We start from the raw sequence: 20,358 nt of genomic DNA on the forward strand, positions 1-20,358 counted from the left end.
TTCAGTATTTGTCACTTTCTCTTGAATCTTTTTCAACTGCTTTTTTTATTTTAAAATTTTAGAATATTCAGTAATTTATGGAATATTTTTCATCTATTTTTTATAAGGCATTATCTGTTGTGCTTATTCATTCTTGTGTTTCTCCTGATTGACTTTCTTTTTTTTTATTGACTTCTTTTTTACATGAATTATTTCCATTTGAGTTTATTCCTGAGATCTATTTTATGTTTGGACAGTAAGCTGAATACCAGAATAAAACCAATTCAGTTGGGATGTATTATAGTTTTACATACCATGGATACTATTTGTGCTTTTGTTTACAATTTTTGCATGCATGTTCAGAAGAGAAATTGGCCTGTGATTCCATTCTTGTAATATTCTTTTCAGCTTTGGTCTGAAGTTTATGATGGCCTCATTAAAAAAAAAAAAAAGATTTAAGTAGTGTACTCTGTTATTTCTGTTTCCTGGAAATTTTTTAAGATTCCTATTTCTTCCCTAAATATTTGGAAGAATTTACCAAGAAAGTCACTTATCCCTGGAAATTGTTTTCTGTAAATGTACTTACCTGGGGTTATTAGATACTCTTTTCTTTCTTGGGTTATTTTTAGGCTGCATTTTTTTTTTAAGAAATTGTAATCATGGATGAATTTCCAAATTTCTAAGCATAAAATTTATCATAATTTTAACAGCTTTGGGATATAATTTACACAACATAATTTGCCATCATTTCACCCATTAATGTAAGCAATTCAGTGCAATCCACAGAGTTGTACAACCATCACCAAAACCCAATTTTAGAAGATTTTTGTTCCCCCACATAAAAGTCAAGACACATCAGTAGTCTTTTGCCATTGTCTTCAACCCCTCAGCCCTAGGCAACCACTCATCTACTTTCTGTCTCTACAGATTTGCCTATTCCAGGCATTTATAATAAATGGAGTTATACAATATATGGTCTTTTGTGAGTGGTTTTTTTCACTTTGCATATTGCTTTCATGGTTCATCCATGTTGTAACATGTATCAATAATTCATTCCTTTTTATAGCTCAAAAATAGCTCATTGTATGAATATTACACATTTCTTATTGACATTTGGGTTATTTCCACTTTTTGACGTTATTAATATGCTTCTATGAGCATTCACGTGAAAGTTTTTGTGTGCACCTAAGTTTCTACTTCTGCTAAGTATATATCTTGTAGCAGAAAGTGCAGGATCACAGAATAACTCTTATGCTCAACATTCCGAGAAACTGTCTGACCATTTTGTAAAATGACAGCAGTATTTACATTCCCACCTACAGTGTGTGTGGGTTTCAATCTCATCTTATGGCCTAGAACATGATCTACCATGGAGAGTGTTACATATGTACTTGAGAAGATGATGAATCTAAGTCTTGTTGGGCTGAGTGTTTTACAGATCTTTGTTAGGTCTAGTTAATTTGTGGTGTGGTTCAAGTCTTCTACCTAGTTGTCAATCTTCTGCCTACTTTATCTATCCATTACTGACTCGGAGGTATAGAAGTCTTCAACTAATATTGTTGAATTCTCTATTTCTCCCTTAAATTCTTCATGTATTTTGCTATTTTCTTCTCACATTTTGGTGTTCTCTTACAAGTTGCACATATTAACAATTTTTATGTCTTCTGATGGATTGACCTTTTTTTTTTCTTTTCTTTTTTAAAGGTTTTATTTATTGGACAGAGAGAGACACAGCGAGAGAGGGAACACAGCAGGGGTAATGGTAGAGGGAAGAGGAGGCTTCCTGCTGAGCAGGGAACCAGATGCGGGGCTCCATCCCAGAACCCTAGGATCATGACCTGAGCCGAAGGTAGAGGCTTAACAACTGAGCCACCCAGGTACCTCAGTTTAGGCCCTTTTTGCATCATGAAATCTCCCTCTTATATCCAGCAACTCCTTTTCGTCTTTGTTTTAAGGTCTATTTTGTCCAGTATTTGTCTAGCCACTACAGCATTCTTCTGGTTGCTATTTGTATGATGTACATTTTTTCATCTTTTATTTTGAATATATTTGTATCTCTAAATCTAAGGAGTACCTCCTGTCCACACATTTTTTTTTGTTTTTTTTTATCCAGTTTGATAATCCTGCCTTTTGATTGGATTGTTTCATTAAATCACATCTAATTTTATTATTGATATGGTAGGATCTATGTCATTTTACCTTTTGTTTTCTACATGTCTCACATTTGGAGGTTTTGTTGTTGTTGTTGCTCCTCTATTCTACTTTGTAGAATATATTGTATATATTAAATGGATATTTTCTAGAGTAACATTTAACTCCATTTATTATTACCAATTTTTTTTTTAGTTAATGGCTGTTCTAAAGCTTACAATCTATATCTTATCAGAATCTACTTCAGTTTAAACTAACTTCATTCCAGTCAGATATAGAAACTTTACTCCTCCCTCATCCCTTTTTGGTTTTATTACATTTATATATGTCACATATTCAACAATACATTGTTATAAGTATGACTGTAAATAATCTTACCCCTTTTAGGGGAGCTGAGAGAAGAAATAAGAGCAAATAAATATTAATGGAGTTTGTTAGGTCAGTCTGTTTATTTACCATTTCTGGTTCTCATTTCTTCCTATGGATTCAGGTTATGCTCTAGTGTCATTCTCACTCAAACACAGCTTTGTTCTCCCTGCCTCCTTTGTCTGAATTGTCAGATATACTACAGTTCTATCTGTTAGGTGCATAATCATCTAAATATAAATATAACATTTATGTACTTTTAAAATCAGTCAAGAAAGAAGAAATGTGAATTTATGTTGTCTTTTTAGTCTGAATTCTTTGTCTTGTTTTGTCTTTGTGGGTTTGAGTCTGATACCATCTGAAGAACTTCCATTAGTATTTCTTGTGAAGTAGGTGTGCTAGCAATGGGTTGCTTCAGTTTCTGTTTGTTTATCTGTTAGGTACCACACTGATAATACGTGGTGGAATGGTGGGGAAAATTAAAACGAGATGTGCTATATTATGTATGTTTTACTTAAATGGCTTTGGCAAACTCTAATGTGATAGAAATCACAAAAAGCTACCATTTCAGTTCCCCAGAAATGTTCCATTGACTGTCAATGTTAGTAAGGAAGATGTGAATCTCAAACCTTTCATTTGTGCTCATCTTATCATCAACAATTCTCCCAGCAATGTAATAACAATAGTTGAGTTTTGGGATGAGTTTTGGTCAGTGTAGTGTGAGCAGATATGATGCCAGCAGAGGTCTTAAATGGGCTTAAGTGGGCTCACCTCTTGTGTTTCAGTGGCCACAGTAAGAGAGTGTGCCCTGAAGGCAGCTAACCCACAGTTGGGCCCTGGAGTCAGGTATGTGGGACAGACCTCAAATGGATCCAACCATGGAGGAAAACCAGCCACCAGGAGGTCTGAAACAGTCACTACAGCTAGTCCATAGATCAAAAACCCCCAAATTCTTGCTGATGTCAACATCTTGCTGACGTTTTAGGATGATTTGTTCCACATTATTACAGCTTGAGTGGACTAATACAGCATCTTCCAAATTATTGTTATATAGATGGCTGCCACTGTGCCGATACATGAGGCAACTGTGTCTGAATTTTGAGAATTCTTGAACTCTTGGTGCCTCTCTAACACATTTCACATGTTTAAAATCTCCCCAAACAAGTTTGGTAATGTGCCATAAAGACCTTTCCCTATACTTTTACCAAAAATAAATGGAGTTCTATTTATTTTATGCTTTTATGTAGTTAAAATACATTTTGTGAATATAAAAGGGTGAAAAATTGTACAGGAACATCTTTGGATAGCTGTTATTCACAAGGGAAAATTATAATCAAAATAGGCATTTCGCTGAATATAGAGCACTGATGTCCCCAGTGTCTCTAAAGGCCAAGTGAACAAAGGCATTTAATAAGTATGGAATCCTGCTCTTCATTTGAGAGGGAACAAGCTGTTCTAAAGTGGCAGAGGGATGTTCTTAGCAGCTATTTGCAACACTCTGTGAGCTGGGTTATTATGTTGCTATGAAGCAGCCTATTGTCCAAATGTAACTAACTACAGAACCTTGAAAAGTAGAAAAAGACAGAAAGAGCCAGAGAACTCATTTCATTCAACATTCATTCATTCATTCACCAAATATTCACTGACTAGGTTGACTATGTGTATAACAGCAATGCTGAGAACCGCACAGAACACAGAGATGTGTCCGTGCTCTCAAAGAGTTTAGATACCAGCAGGGAAGATAAGATGTAGATGCCTTATGGCAGTGCCAGATACATCCTATTAAACTGTTCCCAAGTTCAGAGGTGAGAAGGGATCCATATCTTGCTTGGATTGTCTGTGAAACTTTCCCAGAGAAGGAGACACAAGGGTGGTGACTAGAAGAGTTTTTGACACAATACACAGAGCTGGAAGGAAGCAAAGATGTAGAGATAATTAGACCCATAGATTAAAAACAAGCCGGGTAAGTGAAATTAAAGCCAAACCGTGGAAAGTTTTAAATGTCATTCTTAAAAGTTAGGGGTTTGTTGTGTTGGCAACAGGTGTCATGGAAGGTTTGGGCAGGGCAACAGGATGACCCATGAACCTAGGGAAGCTTTATAAATGATGTAAGGAGAGCCTGAAGCTATCATCACAATCCACATGTAAGATAATAAATGGCGAATAATGGCAACACAAATAGAAGAAAGGAGTACGAGAGATGCTATAAAGGAAAAACTGCCAGGGCTTGATGATTGATTAGGTACATTCATTTGTTCATTTAAGAAGTACTGTAACTAGTGCTACAGTTATATGTAGCATGTAGTAACAGTGTTAGTCCCTGGCGATGCAAAACAGACATGATCTCTTCCTCACAGACCATATGGTGATCTCTATTTCTATCTTAAATGGGCTGTGACCTCAGCCACAGCAACATCTTCCTAGGAACATCGCCAAAGGCAAGGGAAGCAAGGGCAAAAATGAACTATTGGGACTTCATCAACATCAAAAGCTTTTGCACAGCAAAGGAAACAGTTAACAAAACCAAAAGACAACTGACAGAATGGGAGAAGATATTTGCAAACGACATATCAGATAAAGGACTAGTATCCAAAATCTATAAAGAACTTAGCAAACTCAACACCCAAAGAACAAATAATCCAATCAAGAAATGGGCAGAGGACATGAACAGACATTTCTGCAAAGAAGACATCCAGATGGCCAACAGACACATGAAAAAGTGCTCCATATCACTCGGCATCAGGGAAATACAAATCAAAACCACAATGAGATATCACCTCACACCAGTCAGAATGGCTAAAATTAACACGTCAGGAAATGACAGATGCTGGCGACGATGCAGAGAAAGGGGAACCCTCCTACACTGTTGGTGGGAATGCAAGCTGGTGCAACCACTCTGGAAAACAGTATGGAGGTTCCTCAAAATGTTGAAAATAGAACTACTCTATGACCCAGCAATTGCACTACTGGGTATTTATCCTAAACATACAAACGTAGTAATCCGAAGGGGCATATGCACCCGAATGATTATAGCAGCAATGTCTACAATAGCCAAACTATGGAAAGAACCTAGATGTCCATCAACAGACGAATGGATAAAGAAGATGTGGTATATATACACAATGGAACTATGCAGCCATCAAAAGAAATGAAATCTTGCCATTTGCGATGACGTGGATGGAACTAGAGGGTATCATGCTTAGCGAAATAAGTCAATCGGAGAAAGACAACTATCATATGATCTCCCTGATATGAGGGAGAGGAGATGCAACATGGGGGGCTAAGGGGGTAGGAGAAGAGTAAATGAAACAAGATGGGATTGGGAGGGAGACAAACCATATGTGACTCTTAATCTCACAAAACAAACAGGGTTGATGGGGGGAGGGGGGTTGGGGGGGGGGGGTGGGGTTATGGACATTGGGGAGGGTATGTGCTATGGTGAGTGCTGTGAAATGTGTAAACCTGGCGATTCACAGACCTGTACCCTGGGGATAAAAATATACTATATGTTTAAAAAAATAAAATTAATAAAAAAAAATGGGCTGTGAAATGTGATGAAGTCTATGAATGAGAGAGACATGGTGTTATAAGAGCTTAGGTTGGGGGATTTGATGAGTAGGGTAGGTAAGGGAATGTTTCCTTGGCAATGTGACACATGACATGAGAAGGATGAGAAGGCATTAACCGGGAGCATATGGAAGGGAATATTCATGTAGACGGGAAAGCATGGACAATGAACCACAAGTATGTAGGTCTGAGAGGAGTCCACTGTGGGCTAGACTCCTGAAAAATGAAAGAGAGAGGGGTGCAAGATGAGGTTGTAGAGATCATGCCTCCATCACATCAAGGGGATGCTGGATCAGGGGATCAGACACTCAAAGTGCCAGTGGACAGTGAGATAAGGAGCTTGCTCTAGAATGTACCAACACACTGCTACCATCATCAAGAGAATCTCATCTGCTGAAATGAACAGGATGGTTAGTGCATTTACATTCTGAAGCAAGCTCCTCATCTTAGAGAACAGTAACCATTCTCAACTGCAGCCAGTCTGTGAGTCCACATTGAGCAGCTATATCTTAAACAATTGTGAGGAGGATTGCCTTTATCCTAAGAGAAATGAGAAGTTATGGAAGGATTCGAACAGGAAGCAGGGGCTGCATTACGAAGCATGGATTGGAAGGCAGCCAGAGTTCATGGAAAGAAGTTGAAGAAGTCTGTGCCTGAAAACTTATTTTGCGGGTGAAATAAGAGGTATCTTCTTCAGGTCAGAGAGCAGGGACACAGTATCTAATGGTGACATGAAAAGAATAGAGGAGGTCTGGAAGAGCCCTTGTGAATTGTTTTAAGTAAAGGGATGGAAAAAAGAAATGAGAATGACTTGGCAGTTAAAATAAGACAGCCTATGTTGTTGACCAGGTTCACACAGGTCTGTGACTGGATCCAATAAACTCGTTGCTCTGAAACCAGGTCCAGAGAAGATCAGTGTTAGAGATGAGCAGAAGGCATCAGCACTGAGGATCCACGGGAAAGTAAGCTGGGTTGGGGGTCTGGGAATAATGTCAGGATGAATCAGTGAAATATAGTAAATGAGAGGTAAAATTATCCCACTTAACCAGTGGATGGTGTCAAAAACCAAACTCCACATATTGAATAAAACAAAACAGAAAGATGAGCTTATTTCAAGGATTTTGACCTTCAGCCTCTGGGAGCAATCAATTCTGAGTCTCTCGCAGGCTAAGGGATTTTTATGGGGCAATGCAGAAGTTATTTGGTTTTTTCCGCTGAGTGGTTGCCTAGTCGTATTCTATCTTATTTGGATCAGGGTAGCTGAGTCAAGGGAACAAGGAAGTCCAGAGAAGGTGAGATCAGAGTTGGCATTCGGGGACTGGCTGGTGTCCTTTGCTGATTTCTAAGCAGAGCTGTATATTCCTGTAATTATTTAAGTTTCCTTTATGTGTGGCAATTGACCATCTTCATTTTGTCCCTGACATAAGTGAGTCCATTTTAGTTTGGCTCTATAATGGAAGAGGAATGCTATAAACATAACACCTAAAGATTATCACCATTCTAGAAACTGTATACAAATGCAGGTTCAGAGGCCAATTATCTGAGTTCTACCTACTTAGTGGATATACAATCATATATTCCTTATGGAGTTGTTAGGAAAATTAAATTATTTCATACTTAAACAGTGCTTAAAATAATGCCTGGGAGGGTGGGCCTGGGTAACTCAAGTGGGTTAAGCAACCGACTTCAACTCATGCCCTGCCTGGAGCTCCCTGTTCAGTGGGGCGTGCTCTTCTCCTTCTCCGTCTGCCTCCCGGTCCCCACTTGTGCTCTCCCTCTCTCTCAGATAAATAAATAAAAACCTTTGAGAAAAAAATAATGCCTTGGGCGTGCAGGGTAGGTCCAGCCACCCTGCCCTAAGCAAGTGGGGTGGGTGCCTTTTTATGATAATCACTTGCAATGGGGGTGCCTGGGTGGCTCAGTTGGTTAAGCATCTGCCTTCCACTCAGACCCAGGTCGGGCTCCCTGCTGAGCAGGGAGTCTGCTTCTCCCTTTGCCTCTCCCCGCTGGCTTGTGCTCTCTCTCTCTCTCTCAAATAAATAAATAAAATCTTTTTAAAAAGGGCGGGCGGATAATCAACCATACCCTAAAAAGGAAGTAAGCCATTTGAAGGTGTTATGGATAGTCCTTGCTCAGTGGTGGTATCAATAGAAATATTAAAAGCAGGGCGCCTGGGTGGCTCAGTTGGTTGGGCATCTGCCTTCAGCTCGGGTCATGATCCCAGGTCCTGGGATCCAGTCCCGCATCAGGCTCCCTGCTCAGCCGAAAGCCTGCTTCTCTTTCCCTCTGCTGCTCGCCCTGCTTGTGCTTTCTTGTGCGCGCTCTCTCTGTCAAATAAATAAATTAAAAATCTTAAAAAAAAAAAAAAAAAGAAATGTTAAAAGCATTTACATTCCCTGGTTAGCTTTCTATAAAAGACCAACCCTAAAGGCAACCCTGTCGGGACCCCCTCTCACTCCAGAGCTTTTTCTGTATCTTCATCTAACAAACTTCTATCGTTTTACTAAAAAAAAAAAAAAAGCCTAGAAGACAATACAATTATGAGAGAGTTAAATGTCAACACAAAGCGATTACTAGTAATCGCAATAACGTCCTGAATTTATGGAACTCATTAAATATGCCAACAGCCGTGTGAGGTACGTCGAAACTACAAAAATGAAGAGTTACTTGTAGGAATTAACACAGCAAAGATTTAATGGACAGCAGTGGACATCCACTAAATCGCTTGCACATCCCTTATTAAGGGTCTTTTCTCCTGGGCGGTGCAAACAAGACACGCGTCAGAACTTCAGACCACTTTTTAACTGTGCTGCTACATCGATTTCTCACTGTTATTCGACCAGAAAAACCTCTCCGCAAACCTCAAATCCCGAAAACCGCCTACCTTCCGCACCTCCCTCGCCTCGGAGGGCCCGCCTCTTGATCTCACGCCGGGTCCCCCCGAGAGGCGGGGCTCCCCCTGCGGGCTGACGCACAGCGCGCGTGCTGACGTCTCCGCGCTCCGCCCCTGCAGGCTCCGCCCGCCGGCTTGAATCGCGGTCCCGCGCGGCTGAGGTCGGTGGGGCGGGAGCCAACGGCCTGCGGCGGGGGCGGGGGGCGATGCGGGAGCGCGGCGTCGAGGGTCCGGCCTAGCTGTGGCCGGGGACCCTGCGTCTTCCGGCTGAGCTGCCGGTGCTGCGTAGCCGCGGGGTCGCAGCTACCCGGCCGTGAGCGACCCGGCACTCCCGGGCGCCCGCGGGCATTGTCTCCGCCGCCGGCGTCCCTGGAGGCCAACGCCTGGCCATGATCGACTCGGTGAAGCTGCGCCGCGACAGTGCGGCCGACTTCTTCTCGCACTATGAATATCTGTGCGCGCTGCAGGACTCGGTGCCGCTGCCCTCGGTGCGCGCTTGCCTGCGGGAGGGCGTGCTGGACTTCAATGCCGACCGCCTGCGCCTCGTGGACTGGGCGCCGCTCCTGAGCACCCTCAAGATTAATAAAGATCTGCCCCTAGTCTCTATCAAGAGCTTCTTCCAGCCGTGGCTTGGCGAAACAGGTTTGTAGTTCCCGCTTCGGGGGGCCCTGGTGACGGTGCGGCGAAGCGGGATTTTAGACGGTGCCCGGTGAAGGCTGGGCACCAGCCGGGGTGGCCAGTCCCGCGGTCTGGGTGCAGCACCCCGGGGACTCTTACCAGCTCAGTGGCCCGGAGTGAGTCAGTTACGGCCCCGTAGGTCTCAGCGTTCCCATCCGTGATGTGGGCCAACAGGACGCGCTTTACGTGGTGATTGCGAAGATGCACGGAGTTATTGCTCGTAGAGCACTTAGCGCGGTCTGGGGCATCGTTAAGCGTTCGACAGATCTTGCCTGGTTTTCTGAACGAGTTAGCCTGACAGAGAACAAAGCGATTTGGAAAACTGATACAGCTCAGGCTTTTGCTTCGTTTCGGTTTGAGTAAGACATAGCTCTTAGGGGGGGAAAAAAAAAAACTGTTTTTGTTTTATTATTATTTTTAGTGACATCTTATAGTAGATAGACTCTGTGTGGCCTGAGCGAGTTACTTTTTTACAATACCCACACTTGTAAAGTGGCATTAAAACTATTCTTTCCATCTCTTCTTAGAATTAACAGGTTGTTTAAAAGTACACTTCCCTGGTGAGCACTGAGTAACGTACATAATTATTTATTTATTTATTTTTAAAGATTTTATTTATTTATTTAACAGAGAGAGAGAGAGAGAGAGAGAGATCACAAATAGGCAGGGAGACAGCCAGAGAGAGTGAGGGAAGCAGGCTCCCCACTGAGCAGAGATCCAGGACCCTGAGACTATGACCTGAGTGGAAGGCAGAAGCTTAACCCACTGAGCCCCTGTACAGAATTATTGAATCACTGTATGGTACACTTGAAACTAATATCACACTGTATGTTAACTACACTGGAATTAAAAAAAAAATCGTTTTGGCAAAAAAAAAAAAAAAAAAAGAATTGCACAAGTTGTATAAAGTTTCTGGGCACTTAGATGAGCTCAGCCAGCACTAAGCACTGTTGGAGGCAAGGCTCCTGGCCTAGAGGATGTCCTCTTCTACTGGAGGAGGCAGCAAGTAAACACAAGCACAGTAGTCAGTGTTCTGGAAGAAGTAACCTCTGGTGCTGCAAAGCAGAGAACAATGAAAGGAATGTTCAGGGGAGACTTCTTGGAGGAGGTGCCTCCTTTCTGAGGATGTGAGAAGCTATTCAAATGGCAGAAGGGAGCTGCTTGTGCGAAAGTTTGAGAAATATAAAAATATGGCAAAACTACAGGACAAGAACTTAGGGTTCTAGAAGTGAGAACTGAGACTGGAAACCAACCTGGCAGGGGCCACACAGGGAGGGGCCTTGTTTGTCCTATCACATAGTTGGATGTTTATCCCAATGGTTGTGGGAGACACAAGGATGATGAGATGGATTTTTTTATTTAGAAGCTTGCTGTGCCCTCCATATGGAAGGCAGTTGATTGGGAGGAGGACAAATAGTAATCTGAGAGCCCAAATTAAGGTATAGAAAGGGAGGACTGGATTTCAGAGATCAAAGAGATAGAATGGACAGGGCCTGGTGACCAGTTGCGGGGGAGGGCAGCAAGCTTGGGTGACAGTTTATAGCGGTATCTTTCTGTGAGGCACAGAACACAGTAGGAGGGGATTTGGGTTGGGAGGAAAATCTCACTTCATCGTTAATGCTTTAGGAGGGTCCGGTGGGGCATCCCAGCATGTCTGCTAGCCATCTCGGGACTGCAGGTGCAGATCTGGGCTTTATGGGGGAATGTCTGAGATATGGGAGAAACTGAAGTAACCCACAAAGAAGATCTAGAAAATCCTAAGCCTGAAAGATGTTTTTTTTAAAATGGACCCACTTGGTCGTAGGCACCTGGGTAAGCTCAGTGGGTTAAAGCCTCTGCCTTCAGCTCAGGTCATGATCCCAGGGTCTTGGGATTGAGCCCCACATCAGGCTCTCTGCTCAGCAGGGAGCCTGCTTCCCCGCTTCCCCAACCCCTGCCTGCCTCTCTGCCTGCTTGTGATCTCTGTCTGTCAAATAAATAAATAAAATCTTAAAAAATGGACCCACTTGGGGCGCCTGGGTGGCTAAGTAGTGAAGTGTCTGCCTTTTGATCAGGTCATGATCCCAGAATCCTGGGATAGAGCCCTGAATCGGGCTCTCTGCTCAGCAAGAAGCCTTCTTCTCCCTCTACCACTCCCCCTGCTTGTATTCCTTCTCTTGCTGTCTCTCTTTCTGTGTCAAGTAAATACATAAATAAAAATCCTTAAAATAAAAAAATAAATAGAAAATAAAATGGACCCACTTGAGTATGTTTACAAGCTGAGACAAAGTAGCCAGGACACAGGATGTGAAGATCCAGGAGAGAAGGTGACTATGGATATATTTTTTAGACCTGAACACTTGGGACACCTGGGTGGCTCAGTTGGTTAAGCGTCTGCCTTCAGCTCAGATCATGATCCCAGGATCCTAGGGTCGAGTGCCCCATCGGGCTCCTTGCTCAGCAGGGAGCCTGCTTCTCTCTCTCTCTCTCTCTCTCTCACTGATAAATAATAAAATCTTTAAAACCAAAACCAAAAAAATCTGAACAATTGTCATGTGCTTTTTCTAGGCTCTGGGTTTCACATCATCTGTTATCTCTTCTGCAAGGACATTTCAATTTATCCCCTAGTGAAGAGAAGTCACATTATTCTCTCATCTCATGCAGGTGTAGTAACTGTTCCATACCTCTGAAGGGACTCGATGTATCCAAAATAATCAGAAGCAATTACAGTGGGAAGAGACCTCAAAGTCAAGGCCACTGTGCTTAATCTTGCCTAATCTTTCACATTGAACGTAAGAAAAATGTGTCATAGAGACCACTCTCTTCCCCTGAACCTTTGTTTTCTCTTGCATCCAGTGGCTCCAGGCTGTAGATTTCAACCTCCTAGGTTTGCTTCTTTATTCTCACCAGCATTGCGTTTCTTTCCTCTTCTTTTTTCTTTTCTTTCCTTTCCTTTCCCTTCCTTCCTTCCTTTCTTTGATTTTATTTATTTTAGAGCGAGAGCATGAGCAGCGGAGGGACAGAGGGAGAGAAAGAATCTCAAGCGATTCTGTGCTGAGCTCAACACTGGGCTCAGTCTCACAACCCTGAGATCAAGACCCGAGCTGAGATCAAGACTGGATCCTCTAATCAACTGCGCCTCCCAGGCGCTTCACCTCGCCAACTTCTAGCTAGTGTTGCTGCCTCTGAGTTCAAAGTTTCTCTCAGTTCATCTGCTTACTGGGCTTCAGTGATGTTTTTCTTTATTTGAGAGAAAGAAGGAGAGAGACGGGGGTGGGGGGGTACGGAAACAGAGGGAGAGGGACAGGTAGACTCCACTCCCAGCATGGAGTCCCAACACGGGGCTCAATCCCAGGACCCTGAGATCATGACCTGAACCGGAACCAAGAATCGCCACTTTAACCGACTGAGCCCACCAGGCACCCCTTCAGTGATCTTCTAAAATGAAAATACATGCTTAAAATAATGCTTGTAAGGGCTCACCAGCACAGGATTATTGTGTATGGGCTGCGAGGTTTCTGCTCTGCACAGAAGCTTGAAATCTCTGCCAAGCCCCAGGGGGCTAATTGGCCCTGAGGAAGAGGTGCTTTTTCTAATCTGTCTGATTTAGGTACTTTTTTCTAACCTGCAGAGGCACCTTTACTGTGCCAGTGGTAGCCTCTGTCCTCATCAGCTTCCGGGTAAAAGCCATAGGCTTTTTATCCGAGGCTTACTTTGGCTAACCTCTGTATTGTAATTTCTGTCTCCTCCCCCTTGTGTTTTGGCCTTTCGTCGTCCCCACCTGCAGTATTTTCCATGGCCAACAGGTGTCAGGCTTGGATGTCTTTGCGCAGGTGCTTTCTCTGCAGTTAAGCTCCTCCCACCCAGACTATGTGGTCATTCCCTTTCTAGATTCAACTTCAGGGTTATCCTGAAGCCGCACTTAGATATAGCATCTTGCTTTCATAGGAGCCTCTATACCCATAGTTTATATTTCTGTATCTCGTGTGGTTGATGCTTTGAGCTTACATGTGTCCCTCAAAGAGGGCTTTAAGAACACAGAGCAGATGCTTTCTCACAATGATAATACATATTTTGCAATAATTTTGCTTTAGGTTCTGACAGAAGTAAAGTTTGCAGAAGTCGTGTTCCTGCGATAAGAAACAAAGATGTGACCTTCCAGTTATGTAAATCTCTCAAGTGCTGTTTAAGTATATCAAGTGCACTCAAGAATCTAGAGCTGAACGGACTAGTGCTGCGCGAGAGAGATTTGACTGCCTTGACAAAGGTAAGGCTTCTCCAGTGTGTCCTGCAAACATTGGATATTTGTTTTGGGGGGAAACTCAACCCATAAAAATTTTAACTTTTTCTTCGCATTAAAGGGATTGAATAAATCCACCTCTCTGGTGCACCTGTCTCTTGCAAACTGCCCAGTTGGAGACGGAGGTTTAGAAAGTAAGTTTCAATGTTTTTTAAGTCTCCTCCAACCAGACTGATCTCACGTCTCCCTGCTTGCGTGTTAATTGCTGTCTGTACCTTTTCTGCCTGGATTGTCTCCAATGCCTGATCAAACCATGGTCTCCTCTCACCTGTACACTGAAAGTTTGTCATGCTGGATACTCTCCGAACCATTTTCACTTAGATTATGTTAAGCCACAAGCCACACAAGTATATACTATATTGTTCGTATATATGTAGTATAATACTATATATATATGCAGTATAATATATACTATATTATTTCATTCATCTTTTTATTATCAAGAAATAATTATGGGAAGGGAAATAGCAAAATGTAAAGACAAAATCATTATCCTTAAATAGTTAAAACATCTGTATGCAATCATAATGACAAAATGCACTGTGTTATGTACTAAAATAGGAAATACATGCAAAGTGCTACGGGAGTATATAAAAGGCCAGCAAATTCAGTGGTGGTTGGGGGTGGGTATCATAGAAGTAATCACAGAGAAAGTAATTGTTGATTGGGGTCCTGAAGAATTAGTGTGTTCACTGTGTCCACTAGTGGTCTGGGGTGGTAAGGAAGGCTGTATTTTAATTTGAGGGGATTAAGACTTGACATGTTCTGTCTTAGATTGCTTAGTATATTGCATAGCACCTAATAAAACTCTGGGTTTAGAGTTGACATTTAAATTGATGGATAACTGATAAATGAGTTTGGGTTATATCATTGGAAATAGGAATATAGGAATATATGGGAAGAGTCTTAGACTTTTTAGGTTTTTCTTTTTCTTCCTTATATCTCAAAAGGTACAGAGTACTTTACTGACTAGTTGGGCATAAAGTTTGCCAGGTTCAGAATATTCAATTCTAGCATCTAGGTAAAATTAAACTGTTGATGTAAGCTAGAATAACCCTTTATTACTGACATATTTTAGAATGCACCGATCCATCCGTTGCCTGGGAAGATTGTAGATAGTGATTTTAAGACTGCAGCTATAAACCTCCGGTAGACTCAGAAAAAGCAAATAAGTCAGAATTGACCAGACTGTATGGGCTCTTCATCTTATCGTGTGTGTGGTTTTTTTTTTTTTTTTTTTCCTTTTAGTTATTTGTCAAGGTATAAAGAACTCTATCACTCTTAAGACAGTAAACTTCACGGGGTGTAATCTGACATGGCAGGGAGCAGATCACATGGCCAAGATCTTAAAGGTGACGTTCTGTTTAAACTTTCATGAAAACATATTCTGTAATTAAAGCACATTAATACTCCTATACAAGATGGCACATCTTTTCTTGTCTTTTGATATACATGATTACAGTTTTGGTTTTGTTGAAAGATTATTACCAGTTTTCAGTTTGGGGTTCTACCACTAAGGAAAGGTAATCCATTTAACCGTAGTAATAAAAGATCTAGTGTATAATACATTATAAATAATACTTTCATGTATTTTTAGTTCTTGGAAACAGCCCATCACCGGGTGTTATAGTGTTTCTAAAACGTAGCCAGGCCCGTTTGCTGACTTTGTGACTGTGGCTGTTTTCGTCCTGCAACAGCGGAGTTAAGTATTTGCAACGGAAACCTTATGGCCCACAAAGCTGAAAAATTTACATTTGGGCCTGTGCAGAGCAAGTCCGTTGACCCCAGATATAGAAAATAGTCAGTAGCATGGATTCTGAAGCCAAATATCCCAGTTTCAGATTCCAGCTCACCAGTTTCATAGCTTCTGACCATGGACACATTACTTAGCCTCTGTGCTTTATTAGGAGGATTAAATGAACTAGTTTTTATAAAATAGTGCCTGGCACATTATAAGCACCGTGAAAGTGTTTTGCTGTGATTTCTACCTTTTGCTTTTATAAGTTAACGTTCATAGAAAAACGGCACCAATGATTTTCCATTTAGACTGGCATAGGAACTTTGAGTCTTTTGTTGTTTGAGCATGTAATAAGATTTCTTTCTTTTAAAGTCAGTGTTCCCTGTTACCAAAATTTGTCTTATGAATACAGAGAACTGAATATGTCTTTACGACTCTATCTGTGGTTAAAAATCAAGCCATCAATTTCCTGAGGGAGGTCAAACTGGCTTTGCATACTGGAGGCCTCTTAAGTTGGTGTGCAAACTCTAAAATAGTGAGATCCATTGAGCTGGGGAAAGAAAATACCAGAACCTCTATATTCTTTTTGTAGTATTTAAAAAATAACCGTGTAGTTTATAATGTAGGTGAAGTGTATGTGCAGAACTGAATGTGTAACTTCGTGTGTATAATTTATCAATAAGTATATCCATGTTACAGAAAGTCTACTGCAGGATGCCCATTCAAGGGTCTGGAAACCACAGGAGGACAGAATGATAGAACTTAGAGCCTCAGCAATAACAGAATTTAGAACCAATTCCCTGACTTGGCAGATAAGCCAATTCCCTGACTTGGCAGATAAAGAAAATAAAATGTAATTTGATTGTCAAAGTTTATGTAACTAATCAGCCACAGGTCACTCCCTGGCTAGAATCTAATCACTGGCAAATTAGAATCTGGGTCCCTGAGACTCTTGAGCTAGAACTGACTGTTGAGCCTCTCGGGGTGAGTCTCTTGGCTTATATGCTTGTATGTGCGTATAAATGTCTGACATGATAAGCCGTCCTCAGTAGGCATACCCTGCTTCCTTATCCAGATGTCTTAATTTCATCCTGTTAAATCTTTGAAGTATCAGACCATGAGAAGGCACGAAGAAATCTGGGCCGAGAGTCTTCGTTACAGGAGGCCTGATCTGGACTGTATGGCTGGTCTGAGGCGCATCACCTTGAACTGCAACACGCTCATTGGTGACCTTGGCGCAAGTGCTTTTGCAGAATCTCTCAGTGAGGATTTATGGCTTAGAGGTAAATCCTAGAATTTTTTAAATGTTAAGTATGTTTAGCTTTTGGCTTGGTACCATTGTCATGGGATTTTTTTTTAAGCCTTATTTTTTCCAATACCTTTTACTGTGCTTTTAAGCTTCTCTAAGAGTTGCATATACTCTTTATAGGAAATACAGAGTAACTAAACAAAATTACTCATAATCTTAATACACATTTTAGTGTACCTTCAGTGTTTTGTTTTTCTATAAACATGTTTATACACTCAAGAGACTAGAAGAGTGAACTCATGGTTCAGTTACTATTTCATGCTCTTCTCTTACTTAATGATGCATCATATAGTCCTCCATTATGTCGATGTACAGTAGTTTCATCCTTTGTGATTAGTTTTTAAACACTTTGTACTTTGCTCTGTCAGGAACCGTGTGTAGTGAACACATCTCTGTGACCATTGCATTAGCTCTATAGATTAAGTTACCAAAAGTGGAAAGACCTCATAATGTGACATATTTTTATCACTTACTGCACGTTGCCAAATTCCCATTCAGAAATCCTGTGCCAATTTATAATCCACGTTAACAGTGCACGTGAGGCCTCTCCCCTCACAAATGCTGGCTCGTGTCACTAGTAAAAACTGTAATGCTATAAAAGTGATAACCCTTCCTTTTTAATTTTTATTTTATTTTTATTTTTTTAACCCCTCCTTTTTTATGCAGGTGGGATTACTCCAAACTTTATAGCTTTTTAAATTTAATATGGTTTGACCATCTTAAGATGGTAAATGTACATTTACATCTCCCACATCATTTTTAGTGACTTGCCATTATATGAATATGCCATGGTCCATTTTGCTTATTTATTGCTAGATTTATGAGCTCTTTGCAGGTTTTCACTGTTAAAAACAGTACTCTGATACATGTCCTTGGCTACGTCTCTTACTTCCTTTGGTTAAATTCTTAGTTTCTAGGTCAGAATGGCATGTACATTTTCAAGGTTTTTGTTATGTGATCTTGACCTTTTGTTATGTGATCTTGGAACAATCTCATTTTATTTTAATTCGTATTCAGTTTACATACTAGTGATATGTAGTGGCTATTTTTATTAATATGGCTAGTTGGTTAATTATATCCTTTGTCCATTTTGTGGTAAGTTTACGAGGATTGCATCGTGTTGTTTCCATATGTCTGGCTTATTTCTGTGTGTCATGGGGTTTTAAAAGACCTCAGTTACTTTAGTGTAATGTTTATACAACACTTTTAAAAAAGGGTTCATAACGGGGTGCCTGGGTGGTTCAGTGGGTTGAGCCTCTGCCTTCGGCTCAGGTCATGATCCCAGGGTCCTGGGATCGAGCCCCACATCAGGCTCTCTGCTCAGCAGGGAGCCTCCTTCCCCCTCTGTCTCTGCCTGCCTCTCTGCCTACTTGTGATCTCTGTCTGTTAAATAAATAAATAAAATCTTTTTTAAAAAGGGGGGGAGGCTCATATGATAGTTTCCTCCTAAGTAGTGTTTTTTATACTTGTGCTTTTGTGATGATCCCTTTGGTTTAAATGAGTATGTTGTTTGGCCTCAGAACTACTAGTATTAGGATCATTTGTTCTGTTCTTTGACCTTTTCAAGACAGTGTGGACTGTCATTCTCTCATGGTAAGTTCTTAGCATATGTTCCCTATTCACACATTCTTTGGATTTGTTATTATTTATACCCTCTTAGACGTTTTTCTTTATTTTTCTTTTCTAAAACTAACAATTACTACATATCTGCTATTTGGCAGATTTGTATTTGGAACTCAAGATCGTATTGAAAGAATGCAGCATATTCTCTGAGGTCCACCCAGCTTTTGCCTGTGAAGTTGACTCTGCCACTAGCATCCTTGCTGATGAGGAGCCACATTTGTTTTTTAAGATTTTATTTATTTGACAGACAAGAGATCACAAGCAGGCAGAGAGGCAAGCAGAGAGAGAGGGAAGCAGTCTCCCCACCGAGCAGAGAGTCCAATGCAAGGCTCAATCCCAGGACCCTGGGATCATGACCTGAGCCGAAGGCAGAGGCTTTAACCCACTGAGCCACCCAGGCACCCCCGAGACTCCTTTTGTGAGGTTTTTCACTCACAGACTAGAGTTATTCTTCACCTCTGTAATTATAAAATATGTTGGCTCATTTATTGGTACTAAGAGCAGGCTAGTCGTGGCTCATCCAATAATTTTTTTGTTGGATTTTGTATTATATGTGTGTGTATGTACTTTTCTATTTTTCTTTCTTCAACACCCAAGATTAAAAACCTGCCATGACTTCTTGTACAGAAATCTTACCTGAGCTTTTACATGAATACACGAGAGTTGTATGTGTGTCAAATCTGTGTAGATTTGGCAAGTGACCTTTTGTCTTTCTTCAAAAGCACTTGACCTGCAGCAGTGTGGCCTCACCAATGAAGGAGCAAAGGCTTTACTAAAGGCCCTCGAAACCAACAGAACTCTGGTCGTTCTGGATATAAGAAAAAATCCACTCGTTGGTATGTCACTCCTTTTTTAATTGATGAACAAATAACAAAACAGAATGTGTTCGTGTATTGGCAGTTTTTAAAACTTAATGTGTTTGCTTTCCTAATGCTATATTTTCCTGATCTTGTACTTTCCTTGTGTTTTAGCAGATAATTTACTAACTAACATGAGTTATACGTGTAAATTGCTCTTGGCTGCCACTCTGAATAAGGCGAACCTAGATTATGAGCTAGCTTCCACCAGGAGAATTATCAATGCAGAGAAATACCTCTGCATTGCTGCAAAGAGCATTTCATTCATTTCTCAGTGTAGCAAGTAATTTTTGAATCCTTTCTGTGTTCCAGACACAGGTTTAGGCACTAGGAATGTGGCAGTGAACAGGGTCAACCAAAGTCTTACCCTCTTGGAGCTTATGTTCTAGTGGAGGAATTCAAGTAGAAATGAGTAGGCAGATAAGTAGTGTGATTTTGGATGGCGGGAAGTACCAAAACAGCCAAAGGTAAAGACCCTGAAGGGAGCAGTAGGACCGTATTCCATATGATGAGGGACATCTTCACTGGAGAAACTACTTTTGAGGGGAAAGCTGAATGAAGAGAGTGGCTGGCCGTTGGGAGACCTGGAGGCAATGCGTACACAGGCACGTAGGTGACAGGGTGGGTGGAGTATTTAAGGAAAACATGGAGGCCACCATGGTCGGAACTCTGAGTGAGGGAGAGCGAGGTATGCAGGGAGGTCTCAGAGCTGGCCAGGGGTGTGATCTTACAAGGTCTTGAAGGCCAGAGTAAGGACATGAATTATTCTAAATGAGTGGAGCTTTTTGAGCTGGAAAAGGCTTGATTGTGTTTCAGTAAGATGACTCTGGTGTAAAGAATAGACCTGGGGGTGGGGGAGAGATAAAGAAGGAAAATGGAGAGACCGGTCAGGGGACTATGACTCCCGTCAGGAGTCCA

At 41.4% G+C, this 20,358-nt stretch overlaps 1 protein-coding gene and 1 long non-coding RNA gene across 4 annotated transcripts in view; one reads left to right on the forward strand and one right to left on the reverse strand.

Annotated features, from left to right (window-relative positions):
* LOC116873101 overlaps window positions 1-8,992 on the reverse strand; it is a 56,228-nt gene extending 47,236 nt beyond the window's left edge. Inside the window, exon 1 of the long non-coding RNA XR_004383739.1 lies at window positions 8,948-8,992. This is a non-coding gene — a long non-coding RNA (uncharacterized LOC116873101). The remainder of the gene's footprint in view (window positions 1-8,947) is intronic.
* A 220-nt stretch (window positions 8,993-9,212) lies between these two features.
* The window catches only part of CEP78 (centrosomal protein 78), a 30,001-nt gene continuing 18,855 nt past the window's right edge, over window positions 9,213-20,358 (forward strand). For 2 of the 3 annotated variants that reach the window (XM_032866685.1, XM_032866686.1), the window contains exons 1-6: window positions 9,213-9,598; window positions 13,708-13,880; window positions 13,975-14,047; window positions 15,162-15,265; window positions 16,760-16,934; window positions 19,306-19,419. In XM_032866685.1, coding sequence (XP_032722576.1) covers window positions 9,346-9,598; window positions 13,708-13,880; window positions 13,975-14,047; window positions 15,162-15,265; window positions 16,760-16,934; window positions 19,306-19,419 — 892 coding nt within the window. In that variant the 5' untranslated portion in view covers window positions 9,213-9,345. The remainder of the gene's footprint in view (window positions 9,599-13,707; window positions 13,881-13,974; window positions 14,048-15,161; window positions 15,266-16,759; window positions 16,935-19,305; window positions 19,420-20,358) is intronic. The other variant, XM_032866687.1, reaches the window with a different exon arrangement.

The sequence above is a fragment of the Lontra canadensis genome, unplaced genomic scaffold, assembly GCF_010015895.1.
Source record: "Lontra canadensis isolate GAN:19392208 unplaced genomic scaffold, GSC_riverotter_1.0 scaffold31, whole genome shotgun sequence".
NCBI lineage: Eukaryota > Metazoa > Chordata > Mammalia > Carnivora > Mustelidae > Lontra > Lontra canadensis.